Genomic DNA, 23,192 nt, shown 5'->3' with positions numbered 1-23,192 from the left:
TGGCCTGGAGAGTATGTTCTCCAGCCCAGCTCAACCTGTGTCATGATCTGATATGGGAGAAAAGTTCTCTGCCAAGGGCATCCGCATGCCCAGGGAGTGGGAAGGAGTAGAGGCCTGTAGATTCCCTTTGGTTCTGGTCAGACCCCTCCCTCCATTTCTTCCTCATCAGGTCCCAAGTAACCCTCCCTTGGTCCTTGCAGCTCTTGTCCCATGCCGTGTCTTCCAATGGGGAAGCCATTGAGGATCCGATGGAGATTGTGATCACTGTTGTGGATCAGAACGACAACAAGCCCGAATTCACCCAGGAGGTCTTTCAGGGGTCTGTCATGGAAGGTGCTCTCCCAGGTATTTCCAATACCCTGGAGCTGACTACCCAGGGAAATACTTAGGTTCCTTGGACCACAGCTCCAGTTAGGAGCCGGAGATCAGGGTCAGCTCTCTGAAACTGGTCCTTCATATGGACAGAACTTCTTTGGAAACTATACACCGGTTTGTGTGTAAGTCATATCCAACCTACAGAGGCATGTATAAAAGATCAGTGGTCCAGGAACAACCTGATTAAAAAATTGATTCTTGTCGGTACCTTAAACCCGTTGGATAGCCCTCTCTGATCACTTCCTTCTCTCCTTTTTTTTTAAAAGATGTATTTTATTTATTTCTCTCCCCTTCCCCTCCATTGTCTGCTCTCTCTGTCCATTCACTGTGTGTTCTTCTGCATCTGCTTGCATTATCCAGCGGAACTGGGAAAATGCATCTTTTTTTGTTGTTGCATCATCTTGCTGCGTCAGTCTCCGTGTATGCAGCACCTCTCCTGGGCCGGCTGCGCTTTTGTTATGCGGGGCAGCTCTCTTTGTGGGGTGTACTCCTTGTGTGTGGGGCACCCCTACATAGGGGTGCCCGTGCATGGCAGGGCACTCCTTGTGTGCGGCAGCACTGAATGTGGGCCAGCATACCACACGAATCAGGAGTCCCTGGAGATCGAACCCTGGACCTTCCATATGGTAGACAGATGCTCTATCAATTGAGCCACGTCCGCTTCCCTTTATTGCCCTCTTTGATGACTGTGTCATGGTTTGTCCATTCCACTATCAATGGCTATTGGAGTTGTTTCAGTTTCTTTCTATTATGAACAATGCTCTAAGAACATTCTTGGATATGTCTACTGGTACAAATTTGCAAGAGTTCTCTAGGATATGTAAGAAAGAAAGGGTTTCTCACCTGTCAGATATGTGCCTATATATCCTTTGATTAGAAAAAAAGTTTAATTTTGAGGAAGTCCTATTTATCTATTTTTTCTTTAGTTGCTTGTGCTGTGTAGTAGTATTTTAATTTGCATTTCCCTGATTACTAATGAGGTTGAGCTTCTTAGGATACGTTTACTGGCCATTTGACTTTCTCCCTTGTGACAAGTCTGTTCAAGTCAATCTTTTCCTTTTCTTCCATTGGGCTATTTTTTTTTTCCTATTTTTTATTTCTTTTTAATTAGAGAAGTTGAGAGCTTACAAAACAATCATGCATAAGGTGCAGAATTCCTATGCATCACCCTTCCACCAACATCTTACATTGTTGTGAACATTTGTTACAGATAATATATTTTTTAAAAAGATTTATTTTATTTCTCTTCCCCCTGCCCCCCCGTTGTTTGCTCTCTGTGTCCACTCGCTATGTGTTCTTCTGTGTCCACTTATATTTTTGTCAGCGGCATTGGGAATCTGTGTCTCTTTTTTGTTCTGTCATCTTGCTGCGGCCGCTGTCCGTATGTGCGGCGCCACTCCTGGGCAGGCTGTACTTCTTCGCACTGGGTGGCTCTCCTTACAGGGTGCACTCCTTGTGTGTGGGACTTCCCTACACAGGGGACACCCCTGCGTGGCACGGCACTCCTTGTGCACATCAGCACTGTGCGTGGGCCAGCTCATCACGGGCCAAGAGGCCCTGGGTTTGACCCCTGGACCTCCCATGTGGTAGGTGGGCACTCTATCCATTGGGTCAAATCCACGTCCCTAAAGATTATAAATTATGGGCCATAGCACACACTTGGTATATTTTTTCCATATACCACCTATTAGTAACACTATCTGTTAGTATTGTATGTTTGTTATAATCCATGAAAGAACACTCCTATTTGTACTGTTACCCACAGTCCATCTTCCACCACATGGTTCACTGTATTATATAGTCTCATGCCTTGTACATTCTATCCAAAGTGTATGCTCAGTGGCTCTCACTTTCATCAGAGTTCTGCAGTCATTGTCCCAGTAAATCTTTGAACATACTCCTTAGTCTGTAAGAAAAATTCCCATACTCCCCCTATTAAGGACCCTCAGCATTGATATACTATTTTTTTTTTAATTATTTACTGCCCCCCCTCCCCATTGTCTGCTTTCTGTGTCCATTCACTGTGTGTTTTCTGTGTCTGCTTGTGTTCTCATTAGGCAGCTCCGGGAACCGATGCTGAGACCTTCCAGAGTAGGAGAGAGGTGGTCATTCTCTTGCTCCACCTCAGCTCCCTGATCTGCCATGTCTCTTATTGTCTTCTGTGTCTCTTTTTGTTGCGTCATCTTGCTGTGGCAGTACTCCTGCGTGGGGCAGCACTCCTGCACGGGGCAGTACTTTGTGCAGGCCAGCACTCTGCACAGGCCAGCACTCCACATGGGCCAGCTTGCCACACAGGCCAGTTTGCCTTTCGGAAGCCCTGGGCATCAAACCCTGTACCTCCTGTATGGGAGACAGGAGCCCAATTGCTTAAGCCACATCTGCTTCCCCCTACCCTTTTCTTTTTTAAGGAGGTACCAGGGATTGAACCCAGGACCTTGTATATGGGAAGCAGGCACTCAATGACTTGGAGCTACATCTGCTCCCTTATTTATTCTATTTTTTGTTAAAGATTTTTTATTTTTTTATTCTTTTAAATGCCAGTTTAGTTTTGTAGAAATCTTGTGAAGATTGTACAAATGTTTTTTTTTAAAGATTTATTTATTTATTTATTTCTCTCTCCTCCCCCGACCCCGGTTGACTGCTTTCTGTGTCCATTCACTGTGTGTTCTTCTGTGATCGCTTCTATCCTTATCAGCGACACCGGGAATCTGTGTTTCTTTTTGTTGCGTCATCTTGTTGTGTCAGCTCTCTGTGTGTGCAGCACCATTCTTGGACAGGCTGCACTTTCTTTCATGCTGGGTGGCTCTCCTTACAGGGCGCACTCCTTGCACGTGGGGCTCCCCTACGCAGGGGACACCCCTGCGTGGCACGGCACTCCTTGCGTGCATCAGCACTGCGCATGGGCCAGCTCCACATGGGTCAAGGAGGCCTGGGACAGACGCCCTATCCATGGGGCCAAGTCCTCTTCCCAAGGTTTATTTTTTTAAATTTGTACATACGCCTTCCCCAACATTGTTTGCATTCAGTGTCTGCTCTGTTTCCATTTTCTGGGTGCTCTCTGTGTCTGCTCGTTTTCTCTTTAGGAGGCACCGGGAGCTGAACCTAGGACCTCCCATGTGGAAAGGAAGTGCTCCATCACCTGGACCACCTCAGCTTCCCCTTATTTATTCCTTTTTTGTGTGTATGAACAAGAATTTATTTCTTAAGTTTACTTGATTCGAGCTGATAAATGGCAGAACTTTTATAACATTTAGTCAACATAAAAATATAGCTGTAGTTATAATTAGTACATGTTAATTCACTGCAATGAGGCAAAAACATACAATGCAAGCCTTCTATATGAAGTTAGATTAGGTGTGGGGGTAAAACAGCAAGTGAACTTTAAAAGTATTATGCTTCTGAATAAATGGAACACAGCAAGGATATAAAAAGGAGGTATACCTAATGCTAATCACTGCATTGCAGTACTTGCAAATTGCATGTTTATTTTTAGAGTATATCATTTAATATCCATTAAAACTAAAGAATTTTCAAATACCTACCTTTAAAATATCCCTTTGTTTCTGACATATCCCATGTGGCATGTAGTTATCACCCAGATAAAACTCTGTTCAAGGGATAAAAGATCTGGAGCATCTGTCACCATCCTTAAAAATGCATTTTCACCATGATCTACCAACTTTAATGAACTGGATAACCAGTTTGAAGGAACTATTGACTGCAAAAGGCCCTTAAAAATGTAGGGGCAGGGAAGCGGCTGTGGCTCAATCAGTTGGGCTCCTGTCTGCCATATGGGAGGACCTGGATTCGCTTCCTGGGGCCTCCTTGCGAAGGCAAACTGATCCGTGCCCGTGGAGAGCTGACAGCCCACACCCGTGGACAGATGGCCCAGCAAGATGATGCCAACAAAAGGGAGACAAGCAGACACAGAAGAACGCACAGCGAATGGACACACAGAACAGACAGCAAGCAAGCCACAAGGGGGGGGGGGCAGTAAATAAATAAAATAGATCATTTTTTAAAAAAAATTTAGGGAAAAATGAATAACTTAAGAGTTCACCCTATGCTTTTCTCTTTATTTATTCTTTAAAGTAATTTATATGTCCTGGGTACTAGTCCTTTGTCATATTGTTATAAGTATTTTCTTTCTCTTTGAAGGCAGTCATTCCAAATGACCATTCTCTCCAATGTAGCTGTGGCCAAGAGGCCAATTGTGGAAAATTCTGGAATTCTTCTTACTTTACATGCTATTTACTCAATACAAGAGATACAGCAGAATGTTTTAGTTTAAGGTCATTTATTTTCCCTACTCTTCGCTGCATTCACCTTCAGCTAAGATGTGTGTTAGAAAGAGTCTCAGGGACGCTGCTTATTTGTGGAAAGCATTCCTCCTCTCTTAGCACTCTGGGAAGAATTTTAGAAACTAGGGAATGGAAGAGCTGGGCATGGTCCTGCCCCCTTCCTTTATCACTCTGGACACAAAAGAGCAGAACAGTATTAAACAGATCCCAGAGCGCAGCTTGACCTAGCTTCTCTCTCCTTGTACACTTCCAGGGACCTCAGTCATGCAGGTCTCAGCTACAGACGCAGACGATGTGAACACCTACAATGCTGCCATCGGTTACTCCATCATCAGCCAAGAGCCGGAGCTGCCTGAAAGCAACATGTTCACCATCAACAAGGAGACAGGCGTCATCAGTGTGGTCACCCCTGGGCTGGACCGAGAGGTCAGGAGGATCTAGAGGGTGTAGAGGGCAAATATGTGGTCACATCCATGGACGATGCAAAGCTCTGCTGAGGCCAGTTGCCATTTCACGTGGTACTGGTCTCAGCGTATCGAGTCAGAGTGCTTGTCCTCAGCTTTGCAGTCGAGGCACCTGTTCTGTGCTAGAAGGCAGGTGGACTGGCATTTCAAGATGCTAGAAAATCGGTTTCTCTTTGATGGGCTAGACTGGATGTGAGGTGATGATTGGTCCTGATTCCACGTATGTTTGCTCTGCAGTTCATTCCCACGTATACCTTGGTGGTTGGAGCAGCCGATCTCGAAGGGAATGGCTTAAGCACAACAGCAATAGCTGTGATCACGGTCAACGACACCAACGATAACCCTCCAGTCTTCAACCCAACTATGGTAATTCTGCAATTCCTTCGATGGTTTCCAAAGAAAAGCCTATTTGTTGTTCATAAAATATATTTTACAATTCCTGATAGGTGAATCCTTTAGAAAACTTTCCCCAGACTAGTGAGGGTTAACTTTATGCTTAAAAGCAAGCCTGTTGGGAAGCGGATTTGGCCCAATGGATGGGGCGTCCACCTACCACATGGGAGGTCCAAGGTTCAAACCCACAGACCTCCTGACCCGTGTGATGAGCTGGCCCACACGCGGTGCTGATGCGCTCAAGGAGTGCCCTGCCACGCAGGGGTGTCCCCCGCGTAGGGGAGCCCCACGCGCAAGGAGTGCGCCCTGTAAGGAGAGCCACCCTGTGCGAAAAAAATGCAGCCCACCCAGGAGTGGCGCCACATACAAGGAGAGCTGACCCAGCAAGATGACGCAACAAAAAGGCACATTCTCGGTGCCACTGACAAGAAAGCAGGCAGACACAGAAGAACATACAGTGAATAGACACAGAGAGCAGACAATTGGGGGTGGGGTGGGGAAGGGGAGAGAAATGTTTTTAAAAATCTTTAAAAAAAAAAAAAGTGAGTATTAAAAAAAAAAATTGAGCATCTTTGTTTTTGTCCTTGCTCTGGGGCCCATTGGTGCAGGTTTATGAAACTGGCAAAAGAGCCTGACGACTCCATGCATTGTGCATCTTGGTAGTATATTTTCTAAATTTATAGCAGGTACTGTATTGGATACTAGGGATATAACCACAAACTCAACAGACTAAGACTATTTTCATGGCACTTATAATCTAGCTAGGGAGATGGCAGGGAATTTACACAAATTATCAAATGTCAGTTATATTCAATGCAATCAAGGAGAAGCTACTGAGAGTCAAATAGAGGAACCTTAAACCTTATTGTATAAGTTTCAAATTTGGTTTAATGGTTAGTAACAGAGACTGCTCTATTGTGGGGTTGATTTTTTCCCCCCTCTTATGTAATAAAAAGCCCAGAGGTAGACAGTCTACCTTGTCATAAATACCAGGGCTCCTTTGCCTGGCTGTGCTACCATTCTTAGTACAAGGCTTCTATCCTCAAGGGTCATCTGGTGGTCCAAGATGGCTAGTGGCGCTCCAACCATCATATCTATACTTCAAACAGGAAAGAGGCAAGGACTAGGGACAAAAGACATTGCTGCTGACTAAGGTCCTCTTATTAAGGACATACTTATCTGTGAAGAGCTGCCTACGAGTTCCACTTGCCTCCCAATGGCAACTGCCATCTGAAAAGGAGAATGTAGTAGTTAGTTGGACACATTGTTGTCATCAACAAAATAGTTAGTGAAGAGAGGGAGAATGAATATTCAGTAGGCAGTTAGCAGTGTCTGCCACCCTAACCTAGATGCCGCGAGTATGAGAAGCTTCACGAAGACGGTGAGTGACATTTTTGCGAAGGCTTGAGGTCAGGCAAAGGTGAAAGAGTTTTCTAGGCACAGGGATCAGCATGTGCAAAATGCCCTGAATCGAGAGGAAACTTGTTGCACAGGAAGAAAGGAAACAGCTAGCGTGGCTGTAGTGAACCAAACGAGGCCACGTCCCCCGTGGTCTTAGAGGTGAGAATTTTAGAATTTATCCTGAGTGCAAGAGGATGTCCTGAAAGAGTCTTGAAGCAGAGGATTGAAAGGACCACACTTTTCATTTTATGAAGCTAGAGAATGGGTTGGGGGTGGGGGTTGATAAATCCCAGTGTCTTGCCCTTGGTCAAGATCATAGTCACCGCCTGGGCCAGAGTGTGCCGAGGAGCCTTGGGTAGCCAGGGCCTGGGAAAGCTATGTCAGGTACCTGGGGACGGCATTTGTGGCTACCAGCGGCTCCAGCAACAGGAAACGGGAGCCTGCTGGCAGTGAGCTTTGTGCCCGTCACCTCTCCTCTCCCAGTCACACCCCCTCCAAACTTGGTCTCAGAAAGCCTTCCTTTAACCCCCTGAAACCTGGGACTCCAGTGTCGGGTCTCACTGTGTCACGAGTGACCCCCGTCTTTTCTTCTGCTCTGCAGTACCAGGAAACGGTACCTGAGAACGAGGCTGACGCTAAAATCGCCACGCTCAAAGTGACTGACGCTGACGTTGCCCACACCCCCGCGTGGCTGGCGGTGTACTCCATAGCAAACGATAAGGAGGGGCAGTTTACTGTCGTCACCGATCCAGCAACCAACGACGGCATTTTGAAAACAACCAAGGTTTGTATTGTACCTGGCGAGATGCAGAAAGGTACCGCCCAGGTAGACACCCAGTCCTGTATCCCTTGGTGTCTTTTCAGAAGAAATTCATCTTGGTGGGATCGGCGGGGGGGGGGGGGCTTTCCCAGATTTTGGTGGACCGTGTGGGGTTTGCAGTGAACTCTTGGTGCTCATATAAGAAGTAAGGAAGTTGCTGCACAACATCCTAAAGCTGTTAATAGACTCTCCCAGAAGCATTTGCCTACCGTCATATCCATTTCTCAAATGCTATGTTACTGGTTTTGGTTTTGTTTTGTTTTTGAAATGGAACAAATGTGGTTGCTTTTGAAAAATGTCTTGGAATTTGAAACTAGGAAGTTTTGGGGCAAGTTATTTGTTGAAGTTAGTCAAATGTTTAACAGATCCTTGGGTTAGCCTTAAATCTTTGATTTCTTCTTCAGTACATGACTAAACCCTTTGTTTTTTCATTGCTGTGTAGACAATCTTGTCTCCCACTTAACTAAAGGGACTGTTTCAATATTTGATGTTATCATTTTCTGTTACTATTCTATCATCAGAAGAAAGAAGCTAATGATTTGAGTTCCTGCTATATATGTGGTGATTCATAAAAGTTCTGGTTTATTCCATACTGCACCTCTGTGATGTAGTTCTTTTTTCCTACTTACTTAGGTGTGTAAACATTGGCGCACAGGTTCAGCGGCCCAAATTGCATAGCTAGGAGGTGGCCCAGCTGGAAGTTGACCTTGAGGTTGACTGACTCTGAGCCCCAAGTTCTTGCCATGACACATCTTCTGTCCATTTCCTGTTGGGAAAGCTGTGAAGTGAACACTCTTATTGGTTCTGGATAAATAAGTAACTTCGCTTATGATTGTTAACCTAGGTTTGCCGTTTGCTATTTCATGCAGTTTATCTTTTTTTTCTCAACTTGTGGTTCTCATTTCTAAAGGTTGAATGATAGGGAGCTTTTTGAAAATACTGATACCCAGGCCCCACCTTCAGAGATTACTACTTAATGGGTCTAGGCTTATTATTAGCCAGGTGTGGGCACTGGTATTCTCCCAAGTTAATTTTTGTTAATGCAGCTAGATTTAAGAATCGCTTGAAATACTCCCTACCAAGTAATTAGGGATTTAAAATAATTATAGGGCGGTGGGGTTGAATGGGACCTCATATTTTTTGAATGTAATATTTTTAAAAAATGAATAAAAAATTAAAAAATAAAATAAAATAATTATAATATAAAACGTATTGGGATATTAATTTTTGCCCTCATTTTTATTTCTGATCACTAGGGCTTAGATTTCGAGGCCAAACAGCAGTACGTTCTGTTTGTGACAGTGGTGAACGCGGTGCCCTTTGCGGTCACTCTCTCCACCTCTACAGCCACCGTCACCGTGGACGTGACCGACGTGAACGAAGCCCCCTTGTTCATTCCCCCCGTCAAGAGGGTGGAAGTGCCGGAAGACTTTGGCGTGGGCCTGGAAATCGCGTCCTACACTGCCCAGGACCCGGACAGGTTCATGGAACAGAAGATAACGTAAGTGTGGAGCTGTGTTTTTGACTGATGTTTGTGATGGAGTCTTTTTTTTTAAATTAATCTTTTAAATATCTAGTTCATGGCACTCTGGACTGTGCAAGATCCTTCTCTTACTAAGTTTACCTTTTTTATTCCCCATTTCCCCACACCTTTTCCCTTGTCATCGTAGTCAGCTATTCCAGGCTTATCCACTCTGGTGTTTTGTTTTGTTTTGTTTTTTCCTTGTGTGCGCAATAGTGTACATCTTTTTAAAATTATTACTCAAATAAATGTTACAGGTTAGTCAGTTAACACATGATAACTACAATAACAATAAATTTACTTTAGTCAACAGGTACACTTTCCCCTTATTGTTGTTCATTCCTCGATCCTGAGGGATCTGGAATGATGTCTGCTCTGACCGCTTCAGGCTGTAAAGGGGCAGAGGAATGGGGCTGGGGTTCTTGCAGTATAGGGGGAATGTGCCTTAACTTACATACCTGACATTGTGTTACGGTTGCTTCCTTTTTTAAAATGTAAAGGCACTTAACGTTGTAAGTCACAGCCACAGCTACTGAAAGCACACCCACCAACCAACAGTCCTCCGTCATCCTGTGTGCTACCGTGCTGCTCTTTGTTTGAGAGCTGGACTTGATCGCGTATGTGGTTCTTCAGCATGAAGATGGTGTAACTCAAAGGAAAGATACATATATATATATTTTTTAAGATTTATTTATTATTTATTTAATTCCCCCTCTCCCCCGGTTTTGTGTTCTCTGTGTCTGTTTGCTGCGTCTTGTTTCTTTGTCCGCTTCAGTTGTCGTCAGTGGCACGGGAAGTGTGGGTGGAGCCATTCCTGGGCAGGCTGCACTTTCTTTCACGCTGGGCGGCTCTCCTTACGGGTGCACTCCTTGCGCGTGGGGCTCCCCTATGCGGGGGACACCCCTGCGTGGCATGGTACTCCTTGCGCGCATCAGCACTGTGCATGGGCCAGCTCCACACAGGTCAAGGAGACCCGGGGTTTGAACCGCGGACCTCCCATGTGGTAGACGGACGCTCTAACCACTGGGCCAAGTCCGTTTCCCCAAAGGGAAGATATTAGAGCATATTCCCAAAGATGACACATCTGTGTTCTTTTAGTAACTGTAATTTCTGAGAATGAGAGGCCTTTGGTCAGTGTGCCTTCTTCCTCTGCACCTGTCAATATCTACTTTAGAGGAAACTGTAAGAATGTCCTGAATTATTTAGAAAAAATTTAGTGTAAATTCAGAGTAGAGGCATCCTTGATTGAGTGTATTTCTGTTTTGGGGTGGGATGGAGTGTATTTTAGCACCCCCCCCAAAAAAAAAGTTTAAGTATAGCTTCAATTTCTCAGGTTATTTGGAAAAGTGTTTCATTAACTTAAGTGCCAATTCTATCCTGAATGAAAGGGCTGATGAGCACACACCATATGTGTGGGTAGTTGGGCCGGTAGGCCGGAAGTTTAAATGGAGGAATCAGGCTGTTGCCATATGAACCTTACAATTGCTTTTTTTTTTTTTTTTAAGATTTATTTTATTTATTTCTCTCCGCCGCAGCTCCCCCCCCCCGCTGTTGTCTGGTCTCTCTGTGTATTCTTCTGTGTCCCCTTGCACCCTTGGTGGCACTGGGAAACTGCATTTCTTTTTTGTTGAGTCATCTTGCTGCGTCAGCTCTCCGTGTGTGTGGTGCCACTCCTGGGTGGGCTGTGCTACTTTCATGCGGGGCGGCTCCCTACGCTGCGGCGCCCCTTCGTGCCACGGCGCCCCTTCGTGCCACGGCATTCCTTGCACACAGTAGCTCTGCACGTGGGCCAACTCGCCACACGGGTCAGGAGGCCCTGGGTATCGAATCCTGGATCCTCCCATATGGTAGGTAGACGCTCTATCAGTTGAGCCATGTCTGCTTCCCTACAACTGCTTTCAGTATTTACTGAAAGTAAGGACAACCAGACACTAGTGTGTCTCTTGATATATATAATGCTATAGGATATACACAGAACTACTTAGGAAATATTTTTGTGGGGGACAAGAAAATGTTGGAACAGAATCTAAATCAAGCTTTAGGATCTAGAAGAAAAGCAAGGAATGAAGAAACAAGCTATATACCTTAAAGAAGCAGTCAGTTCAATGTAGCATATGGAAACTCTATAACAAATGGCCCAATTTCTACAGCAAAAGGGAGGGGTGACGGCTGTAGATTAAAAGAGTGTTCAGACAAGTCATCCAATTGTAGTGTGTAGACTATGCTTAGATACAGTTTTTAATATATATATATATATATTTTTTTTATTTGTATTATTTTATCCCCTGCCTCTTTGTTTTTCTTTTTTGTGCTCACTGTCTGCTCTCTGTGTCCATTTGCTGTGTGTTCTGTGTCTGCTTGTCTTTTTCTTCTCATCATTCTCTTTAGGAGACACAGGTTACCGATCCCGGGACCTCCAGTGTGGGAAAGAGGCACTCAATTGCTTGAGCCACCTCAGCTCCCTGGTCTGCTGTGTCTCTCACTGTCTCTCCTCCACATCTCCCTTTGTTGCTGCATTATCTTGCCACACCAGCTCTCTGTGGCACGGGCTGCCAGTTCTCTGTGGCGCCAGCCGTCAGCTCTTTGTGGCACAGGCCAGCTTTCCTTCATCAGGAGGCCCTGGGAATTGAACCCAGGGTCTCCCATATGGTAGATGGGAGCCCAAGCACTGGAGCCACATCCGCTTCCCAAGATACAGTTTTAAATAATACAACTACAAAAGACCCTTGAGGCAATCAGGGAAATTTGAACATAGACTAGGCGTTAGATGGCCTTAAGGAATTATTTTTTTAATTAAATTAAATTAAATTTAATTTCTTTCGCCCGGCTCCCTCATTGTTTGCACTTGCTGTGTCTGTCTGTTGTGTGCTTGTCTTCCTTTTAGGAGGCACTGGGAACTGAACCCTGGATCTCCCAGGTGGGTAGGAGGCACCCGATCTCTTGAGCCGCCTCTCCTCCTGGAATTGTTTTTGTTAGGTGTGTTAGGGGCATTGTAATTGTGTTTTCTCCTTTTTTTTTTTTTTAATCCTTACCTAATAAAGATCTACAACAAATGTTTTACAGGATAAATGATGAAATCTGGGATTTGCTTTAAAATATAATTTTGTGCATGAGATCGATGCACTACTAAGAATCTGGGGAATGGTTCTAAGTGGCACAAAATGTAAAGCCTGGTAAAATGTGTTTTTAATCAAAGTTAAAAGAATAGTGGAAAACCAAAGACGTACTGTAGGATTTTTCTTCAGTGATGAAGCCATGGAATGCATGTTTCCTGGGCTGGGCTGGTGGTGTAGTTTGCAGTAGCTCAAAGCACCTCTTTGGGCCAGTATCCCTGGAACAAAGACCACTTTATGTAATTCATCACTGTGCACTTCTAAGTGGGAACGAGCCCGCAGGAATCCAGAATCCTTTATTCCTTAGGTTTCTTTGCTTCATTTTCTGAGCCTTTCCATGACCCTGATAGATAACTGGGCAGTACATCTCTGATTTTCATCCCTTCATTTCCTCTGATGAACTGTTTCTGGAACTCCTAATAAGGTGCTCTCAACAGGATTCTCTTGGCATTGGAATAAAACAGGATTTTGCCATGTAAGTTTGGAGGGTTTAGCCTCTCTGGTGCCTACGGTTAAACGCCAGTAGCACAGCCACTCCCCAGTCACCGTGTCAGCCTAAAACACCACCGCCACTTGTCTCCAAATGTTCATGGGGAGGGAGCAGGTCTGGAGAAGTCTGCTTTTAAAAACAAAGGTCATAGTAATCTTTGCTTTAGGCATGAATTAGCAATAGATGCTAAATCTACTGGATCAAAGTTAGTTGGGAAACAGGGTATTCTCAAATTACCTCCCTTTAGATTACGGGTAAATTAGAAAGGGGAAGCAGGTACCTTTTATATTTTTCACCGTGCAGAAATCTGGTGACCTCTCTCTCATCCAAGTGACCAAAGTTAACATCACCAGTAACGCAACAAGCAGGTATTACATACCTTCTAATTTGATGCGCTGAGAAGAACACATCACTATGTAGTGTCCAAAAAAAAAAAAACATAACCTGAATCGAATTATGAGGAAACAGAGACAAGCCCAAATTGAGGGGCATTACAGAATAACTGCCCTGCACACTTCAAAAATGTTAGTGTCAAGAAAGAAAGGACCTTGTTTAATACAGTCAATTGAAAATATGTAGTAATAGATGGACTTGATGGTAACATAATGTGCTAATATTAGTTGGGAAACACCGGGAGGATAATATAGGGAATGTATAACAACAGTGATTTTGGCCATTAGATAAAGATTGTGGTTAATATAAATACAAAGATGTATTTATATTATCTTAATATAATTATGTATCCTAACACTACAGGGTGTTGAGAATGTGGTGATACATGGGAAAATATAGCTAACGTAATTGATAGACTGTAGTTAACAACATTGTAATGTTCTTGTAGCAAAAGCAAAGAAAGTACTGTATTAATGCTAAAGGTAAAAAAAATAATATGGGTTTGGTTTTGTGAGCTATGAATATGATTAAGCTTTTTTTTTTTTTACCATTAATATGGAAACCTTGACTGTGGTCATCAGTGTTATCTTTCTGAACCCTGGAGCTACAATTGAGTTAGTTGTTTAGTTGTTGGAAATACATGAGATAAAAGTGCCTGGACAGAACTCTTTAGGAGTAATGCTTCTGTAACTTTTTTTTTTTTTAAAGATTTATTTATTTCCTCCCCCTCATTGTTTGTGCTCACTGTCTGCTCTCTGTGTCCATTCATTGTGCAGTAACTGTGTCTGCTCATCTTTTCCAGGAGGCATCAGGAACCGAACCTGGGACCTCCCAAATTGTAGGCAGGAGCTCAATTGCTTGAACCACATCCAATTCCCTTCCATAACTTGCTGAGGTCCCTTTTGTCTGTTTTGTTTATTTTTCTTAAATTTGAAATAAAATTTGAATTTTTAAAAAATGAAAGAAAGAAAAAGGGTAGGGGAAGACACAACAACTAAATGCAATGCGTGATCCTGGTTTGGATCCTGAATTAGGAGATACATTTGCTACAAAGAATATTTTGGAGGAAATTGACAAAATTTGAATGTGTCATATATTAAATAACAATATTCTATCAGGAATGTTTTCTGACATTGGAAATCAAATCGTAATTACATAAGAGAATGCCCTGGGAAGTGGCTGTGGCTCAAGCAATTGAGCTTGCCAGGGAGCACAAACAGCGAACAGCGGGCAGTGGGGAGTAAATAAATAAAAATAAATCTTAAAAAAAAAAAAAAGAATGCCCTTGTTTGTAAAGAGATACACAATGAAACAATTTTGAGTAAAGGAGCATGATGTTTGCAATGTATTCTCAAATAATTCAGCAAAATAAGGAATTTTTTGTCGGAGAGAGAAGGAGAGCATGTGTGGCCAAATGTTACCGATGGGGTGAATCTCAACAAAGGATACATGTACACTTTATCATACTAGTCTGGCAACTTTTCTGTAGGTTTGATAGTTTTATTAAAAATAAAAAGTTGAAAATAAAATATATAAACGAAGAACCTTAGCTTTCCTCCGCTACCTGCTGTTTGCATTCTAAGCCAGAGCTTGTGCCTTTTCAGCTATCGGATTTGGAGGGACACGGCCAACTGGCTGGAGATTAATCCGGACACGGGCGCCATTTCCACTCGGGCCGAGTTGGACAGAGAGGACCTTGAGCACGTGAGGAACAGCACGTACACGGCCCTCATTACGGCTACTGACAACGGTAGGGGGCTCTTCTGGGACTTGGCTGCCCCTTCCCCCAGCCAGCTCGCTTCCCTGCCCTCCACCCTTCTTTTGCAGACATGAGTTCATTCCTTTTCCTTTTGCCCTGGCGAAACAATGTGACACGCGTTGTCACCGCCAAAAATTCAAACTATTTAAGTCAAGTGGCAGGTCCTCTTACCCACTGGCTCTCTTTGCCCAAACCCCACTCCTTCCCCTTGGAGCCAGAAGGGTTTGTATCCCAGGTCCAAAGCTATGTGGTCTGGACTTCAGTAAAAATTAAGTTCCTCTATTCCTTTGTTTGACAAATGGGGTGATGGTGATATCCCACCTGGATTAAAGATGTTTTTTTTTCCTTTCCCCTTCCCCACCCCCTGCCACTGTCTGCTCTCTCGTGTCCATTCGCTGTGTGTTCTTCTGTATCTGCTTGCATTGTCAGGTGGCACTGGGAAACTGTCTCTTTTTGTTGTGTCATCTTGCTGTGTCAGCTCTCTGTGTGTGCGGCGCCACTCCAGGCGGGCTGCGCTTTTTTCATGCGGGGTGGCTCTCCTTGTGGGGCACACTCCTTGCGTGTGGGTCACCTCTACACAGGAGCGCCCTTGCGTGGCACGGCACTCCTTGCTCGCGACAGCTCTGCCAGGTCACCACACAGGTCAGGAGGCCCTGGGTTTGAACCCTGGGTCTTCCATATGGTAGACAGGCACTCTATCAGTTGAGCCATGTCCTCTTCCCCCAGCTGGATTAAATTGAGTTAATTTATTTAGAAATTTCTAGAATAGGGCTTACCACATAATGCCTGCTTAAGTACTTGGTTAGTTAGGCGTGGGGCTCTTCCAAACTATTTTCTGTGTGTTTGTATATTTTTGTTTACATAGAAAAGTATAATTGATATAAAGCCATTTGGTTTTACAGGGCTTTTTGTTTTTTAAAAGCATTATTTTATCCATATCACTTAACATTTATTATTTTTTTTATTGACAATAAGTCTTTACAACAAATCTATCCTGGCACGTATAGATCTACCTTTTTTTTAATAATGAGGTTGTCTGCATCTAGCATAATTTAATCATTCACACATTTGGAGACACTGAGGTTGTTTACAGTTATTAATTTTCCCTAACGGTGATCAGTAAATATTCTTATACATGCCTCTGTGCACAAGTGTGTCCCTTGGATGGATGTTCAGAAGCAGAATTACTATGTAAAGAAATCTAGCTTCCCATGTGTAGTGACTTCTGACACCGACTACAATGCAGTTCTGACTCTTCACTAGCCATAACTGTGTCTGATTCCATAGGTAAAGAACAATCTTCCACAGCACTGCCCTCATGCCAGTCACCAGCCTGAAGTTTGGGGATTCTCAGGCCAACTACATTTCTGACCAACTGGCTATAAATTTGGGGCTTCCCATCCCGCCCCCAGCTTTGATATTTTGCTAGAATGAATAGAACTCAAGAAAGTACTACACCTACAATTACAGTTTTATCGTAGCAAAAAAATACCAGTAAGCAGTACCCAAAAGTGGAGACATGGGGGGCGGGGTCTGGGAGGGTCTCACACACAAAGCCTCCTTGAATGTCCTCTCTATGGTACCCTCCCAGCCCAGAGCTATGTACTGTCAATCACAGATGCTCACCTCAGCTTGGGATAGCCAAAGTTCTTACAGAGTTTCATGATATAGGCATGAACGATAGAATCAATGTCCATGTGGTTGAACTCCATCTCCAGTGCCCCTCCCTGGAGGTAGGGAGATTGGGCTGATAGGATGTGACTCAAAACCCCAAACTCCTAATTACGGGGGGGGGGCTGTGAGGCTGACCCCACCCACAATCATCTCATTAGCATAAGTGATCATATATTATCTGTGGTCTACCATAAATAATAAGACCCCCCTATTACTGGAAATTACCCTCCCTGAAGCTGGAGGCCAAATTCCTTACTATGCACCGTGACTCATTGTCTTCTCTCCCTTGTACTCCCCAGTCTCCCAAGGTAGTAATTCCAGATTTGACAAGGTTGCCTTTATCATGTGGAAGACTAAGCCTGGCCTCAAGGTTTAGGTTCTAAAACCTACTCTTAAAGTGTAATTTCGGGTCAGCAGATTAAAAGCAGGGCCAGGCAAGTAAGGTCCTGATGGGGACTCAGTTCCCAGAAGGACCTTTACCTAAAGGGAAAAGTAGCCCCGTTACCTGCAATGCAACATTAGCTGATTATCTCTGGCTGCACAGGAACTCCCTGGTGTGGACTGGAAGTAAGTTAAAGTGGTTGGCGTCTAAGCCAAGGATCGGCAAAGTTTTTCTGTAAAGGGCCAGGAAGTAAATATTTGCAGATCATAACAGTCTCGGTCACAATTACTCAAACCTGTCATTACGGTGGGAAAGCATGCATAAGCGATATGGAATGAACAAATGAGTGGAGCTGTATTCCAATAAAACAATTTGCAAACACAGCCAGCCATTCTGATTGGCTGGAGAATCTCAACTTTTGCTGACTCCTGATTTGAACAATAGTGTCTCGTGTGTGGTTCTGAATTATTTCTTCGAGTATAATAACTTTGTGCATGATATAATTCCTTTTAATGTAAGATCTAAGGGTAGAATGAAGTTTTTTAGAAAATCTATCAGCTCACTTAAAAACATTTCAAAAATAGTTTTTTTTAAGAACAACTGCTCATTGTTTTTTTTTTGTTTTGTTTTCCGTATAATGTGCTGATGTTGATGATGATGGTTCCTTGGGTATCTCCTATTACTATTAATTCTACCATGTGCTGGGTGCTGCATGAGCTTCCCAATCTCTTTATATATTAGTATGGACTTCTGGATATTTATTTTATACTTTGGGCTATAATCAAATACTACTTTATATTTATTTTGAGCCTCAAATTGTTCTCAGCTTTGGCCATTGGGAGCTCTTTCAGTTGGCTGCTGTGGCCCATTGACATGCTTACATCAATCTGGGGTTTTTGTTTGAGGACTTCCTTACTTTCTGGTATAAGATGCCCCAGACTCACCTTGTTTATTTCCTGCCCAGTCCTAAAATAAGCCCTTCCTTCAAGGAACTTTTTACTGAAGAATGGAATCAATTTTAAAGGGCTTAACTCTTTGATAATGACCTTAAATATCAGAAAAATTTAGAAAAGGGAGAATTGGTGGGGTGTGCGTGTGTGTTTGTGTGTATGTATGAAGGGAGCTTCTTAGACTGGCTAAAATTAAGTGGGTGAACAGAATTAAGTTACGGAAAGAGGACGGAGAGAGTCCTCGGTGTGAGGAATAACTTGAAAAACTGCCGAAGACAGCCAGAGATGCTGCCCACAAAACTGGGAAGCTGTCCTGGAGAGTGGTGGGACGGATAGGGTAGGACCTGAAAAACCAGGACAAGATCTGGATTTAAGCCGATGGGAAGCAGTAGGGCTCTGTTAACATGCCTGAGCCGGGCTATTTTTCTGTGTTTTTTTCTTAGGTTCTCCAGTTGCTACTGGCACGGGAACACTTCTGCTGACCCTCCTTGATGTGAATGACAATGCTCCCACACCAGAACCTCGAACACTGTTATTCTGCCAGAGGGACCCGCAACCTCAAAAAATAAACATCCTTGACCCAGATCTTCCCCCCAATACTTCTCCCTTCACTGCAGAATTAACACACGGGGCGAGTGTCAATTGGACTATCGAGTACAGCGATGGAGGTGAATCCTTGAGTTTTATTTTAGGAACTTTTGCTCTGACTGCCATGATTCCCCTTCTTCTCATGCCACCCCCATTTCTCAGTTTCCCCGCTGTACTTCCAGATTTCCCCCTCTGCATTTGAGGCGTTCTGCCATAGTCCCTTTTTATTTCTGATATTTGTTTTTGTGAGGCATTGCTTACTCACCCTTGGAATGTTGTTAGTCCTCTAATACGTTTATTCTAGAAAGCATTTTTTCCTCCTCTCGTCCCATCATTTATTTTTGTTGTTTCTTCCAGCCCAAGAATCTCTCATTTTGAAGCCAAAGAAAAGCTTCGAGGTGGGCGAATATAAAATAAATCTCAAGCTCATAGATAACCAGAACAAAGACCAGGTGACTACTTTAGAAGTCGTTGTATGTGACTGTGAAGGGGCCGTTACCAACTGTAAGAGGGTCGCACCAATTGCTGAGGCAGGATTGCAACTTCCTGCCATTCTGGGCATTCTTGGAGGAATCCTTGCTTTGCTAAGTAAGTGCAGCCGATGGATGTTTCTGACTTTGAGTCCTTACCCCCGCCCCAAGATGGCTCCCTCTCTGTCTGCTTGTTGTTTCCACTTGTTATCTGCTCGTCTTCTTTCGGAGGCACCAGGAACCAAACCCAGGACCTCCCTTGTGGGAGGCAGGTGCCCAATTGCTTGGGCCACATCCACTCTCTGCCATTGACTTTTCAAAAGGGTCAGGTTTCTTTTCTAGAAATTATTTTTGCCCTTATATTAATTAGGGGACAGGTTAAACTTAAGGAAGAAACTCTAAACTACAATGACTTAAATAAATCAAAGCTTATTTCATTTACTGAACAGTTCAGAGGTCTAAGACTAGAAAGGCAGTCCCTTTCCATGCAGTGAATAGGAGATCCAGGTTCCTTGTATTTTGTTGCTCTATTGTCCTTCAGGGTGGTTTTTCTCAAGTTTGTACTCTTAAATGTTAAATGCAAATTCTGACCCAGTAGGTCTAGGGGAGGGCCACAGATTCAGCATTTTTAGCCAGCTTCAAGATAGTGCTGTTCTTAGACCATACTAAGAGTAGCAAGGCTTGAGGATGTTGTCCTCATCAGCATGGTCAGAGCTAGCAACTCACCCCTGCCAATTCTTCATTCCATCTTCAGGTAGGGGTGGGGTGATAGAGGAAATGGGGTACACATACCTAGAATTTGCACATATCACTTTCACAAAAATATTGTTGGTCCAAGCATAGTTACACCTAGCTGTGAGGGAACCTGACAAATACAGTCTCCATAGCAACCATGTGTCCAGTTAAAACTTGATGCGGGGCAGGGGTGGGGGTGGGGGTGGGGTGTGGCTCAAGCACTTGGGCACCCACTTACAACATGGGATATTCTGGTTCCCATTCCTGGTGCCTCCTAAAGAAGACAAGCGAGACAGCAAGCTGACACAATGAGCTGACATGGAAAGCTAACACCACAAGATGACACAACAAGGAAACTCAATGAGAGACACAACAAGCAGGAGTTCAAGTGATTAGGCACCTCCCTCCCAATGGGAGGTCCCATGTTTGATTCCCGGTGCCTCCTAAAAATAATAGCTAAGGCAAGCACACAAGGAACAGACCCAGAGGGCAGACAGTTGAGTGCAAATGGGTGTGTGTGTAGGGGGGTGGCGGGAAATAAATCTTAAAAAAAAAAACTTGATGGAGGGAGGAGAGTTGGGGGTAGAATATAGTGTGGGTGGTGACTACCGATGGCCAAAAGGATAAAAGGATAAAAGGGAAAAAGGATAATGAGCAAAATGTTGACAGTTCTGCCATTGTCTTTAAAACTAATATCACCCTGGCTACCTGCAGACTGAGCCCTAGGGTTGAAGCAGATGCTGTTATGGTTTCTAAAAGCCAGTGATGGCAAGTCCATTAGAAAACCTTCAAAGACAGAATATGATTAAGAACTGGAAGAGGTGACCCGGGTCTTGAATGCTTTTGCAGTCTGAAGAGCGGCCGTTAGTTGAGTCTCAAAGATAGTTTCATAGAAAATGTAGGATGGTTGAGTCACAGGGGTTTGTGGAATTCAGATAAGCAGAGGGACTTTCATAAGGGTCCCCCACTAGCACAGGCAAGGAAGAAAGGGTGGAGTACACTCTGTGGACTGGCTGGAGTGGAAGAAGGCTCTTTGAGGGAGCAGTGGGATCAACACTGGGGCTTTCAGCTTAGATACTGCACAGCCTGGGCACATGTCCCCAGTATAGCAAGGGGCTGTATAAAACAACACAGCTTCCAACCAAACTGGGAGGGCTACATCAGACCAAAGAATGACAAGTCCAGCTTGGTGAGTGAGTAAGTGGTTATTGAGGGCTTATGTAGGGTCCTTGTCCTCAGCTGCAGGAGGAGAGACAACAGTTCCAAGCTCACCTTCAAATTCATCTGCACTCACCGCAAAATAAGAGGGGTCTTTGATAGTACATGTCTATGTGAGATACTTGTCTATGTGAAGGCACATGGCAGGGAAGCATGACTTTACAGAATACAGTGCTTAGGGCAGGTAGCAGGGGAATGAACATTTACCATGCTTACTAGTATGGCAAAGTTGCATGTTCACAGTGACTTTGTAAAGGGTCTAGTGATAGGAGGTTAGTCAAGTGGTTCAAAAGAACAGATTGTTCTGAACATTTCTGGGAGAAAAGATTACACATTTATGATACAGGGCTTACTGATCATTTGTGAGTTCATAAACAACCAGTTCCTGAGGCTTACCTTTCAACAACTTGGGAATGGAATTGTTGCAGCGACGAGAAGCGTTGTGGGAGAAAATGCCAAATTATCTATGCTACAGCACACCTAGCAAATGCTCAGCACTCTTGTTTGGGAACCATAGGAGTTTGCCATATTTGTCTGGATAAGATCTTTAGGATTGTAATAGCTTCAGAAACAACAGGTAGCTTGGGTAAGTTTAAGGAATTGTTTTTCTCCAAGTCTACGCAACCTCGTGTTTCAATGCAATAATGCTTTACTAGGGTGTAAAGTCTCGAATATTTTCACTCCCAATAAATAATAGATATTTTTAAAATTAAATGTTATATATATAGGTAATTTTAGAAATAATCCCAAGATTAGATGAAAACTCTGGAAATTAAATAGAATTTAAAGCTTGCTTACACCATTTTATCTTAAGAGACAATAGGAATATACCAGGTGGTTTTATAGCCTGTGTCCCACCCACCGTAATGGATTAACAGTAATTTGCATGCATGTGTCAATCACATTTAGCCACAGTCCTTACAGTGGTCCACATTCGCCCAGACTGCAGCAGTTGTGTAGCCTTCTCGTCTTTCCACAGACAACCAGCCACGCTCCTACCTCAGGGCCTTTGCCCTTACCGTTTCCTCTGTCTGGAATACTTTACCCCAGATTTTGGGAAGTAACCGTGATTGGTTACTGTTACTGTTAAAAGCCACACTTGAATTCACATAGGTAATTGCCTACTGTGTTGTGCTGAGTGCATTAACTTCGGGGATATGAATGTCGCATATGGACTGACTTCTGAAAGTGTGTCACAGCCGGAGGCTGTAGTGCCCACCTGCAAGCCAAGCTAGGCAGTGGGGCCCTGGAGAGCTTCCTACGGCCTCCTTTACCTGCACCTTGCCCTGTTCTGATGTCCTTTCTCTCCTGCTCCAGTCCTGATTCTGCTACTTCTACTGTTTGTTCGGAGGAGAAGGGTGGTCAAAGAGCCTTTACTGCCCCCTGAAGATGACACTCGGGACAATGTTTATTACTATGATGAAGAAGGAGGTGGAGAAGAGGACCAGGTGGGGTTTTTTGGTTTGTTTTTTAATTCGGAAGAAGCAATGATTAGAAGAAAGCATACCTTTGAAATATTAATAGCTCTTTGTCACTTTGTGTATTATTTGTTTAAGGCCTTATCTGAGAAAATAGACATTGTCTTTGCCCATCACTGTCACCACCAACACATCTAACATTCAGTGATCACTTTCTGTTCTATACCCAGATGAGTGGACTGAGGCACAGAGTGGTTAAGTAACTTGCCAAGGGTTACACAGTTAGGAAGTAGTAGAACCAGGTGGTCTGTCTCCCCAGAGCCTGCATTCTTGATTTTATTTTGCCTCTCAGGATATGAACTTCAATCAAATTATCTTTGACAGAACAACTAATCTGTTTTAATATTTTGTTTCCCTTGACCTTTTTCTAGATCAGACTGAATTTTGCTTTTTCTGGATTATAACTCTCCAGACCCTCATGATTTTCGCTCCTTTTGGAGATAATTCTTAACTTGCCTAGTCCTGAAGTTTTCCAGGGACTTTTAGAAAGTCTATTCTATTTTGAAGGGGAAACATGGGGCCTATTACAAGCTTTTGACACAGGTCATACACTGAGGCTGAGCTCCATGGGGGGGAAGAAGAGTCACTGGTAAGTATTTCAGTGCTTGCTATGTACCCAGTATTGGGAGTGCAGGGAAATATAAGACATGGATTCAGATTTCAAGG

General features: G+C 43.8%; 1 protein-coding gene across 1 annotated transcript in view; it reads left to right on the top strand.

Annotated features, from left to right (window-relative positions):
* The window catches only part of CDH1 (cadherin 1), an 80,554-nt gene that overhangs the window by 53,034 nt on the left and 4,328 nt on the right, over positions 1-23,192 (top strand). Inside the window, exons 6-14 of the mRNA XM_004459603.5 lie at positions 201-345; positions 4,930-5,102; positions 5,378-5,506; positions 7,536-7,718; positions 9,011-9,255; positions 14,877-15,022; positions 18,481-18,705; positions 18,983-19,213; positions 22,366-22,496. Coding sequence (XP_004459660.1) covers positions 201-345; positions 4,930-5,102; positions 5,378-5,506; positions 7,536-7,718; positions 9,011-9,255; positions 14,877-15,022; positions 18,481-18,705; positions 18,983-19,213; positions 22,366-22,496 — 1,608 coding nt within the window. The remainder of the gene's footprint in view (positions 1-200; positions 346-4,929; positions 5,103-5,377; positions 5,507-7,535; positions 7,719-9,010; positions 9,256-14,876; positions 15,023-18,480; positions 18,706-18,982; positions 19,214-22,365; positions 22,497-23,192) is intronic.

This window comes from Dasypus novemcinctus, chromosome 18 (genome assembly GCF_030445035.2).
Source record: "Dasypus novemcinctus isolate mDasNov1 chromosome 18, mDasNov1.1.hap2, whole genome shotgun sequence".
NCBI classification, from domain to species: domain Eukaryota; kingdom Metazoa; phylum Chordata; class Mammalia; order Cingulata; family Dasypodidae; genus Dasypus; species Dasypus novemcinctus.
This window is presented reverse-complemented; position numbering and strand designations above follow the sequence as displayed.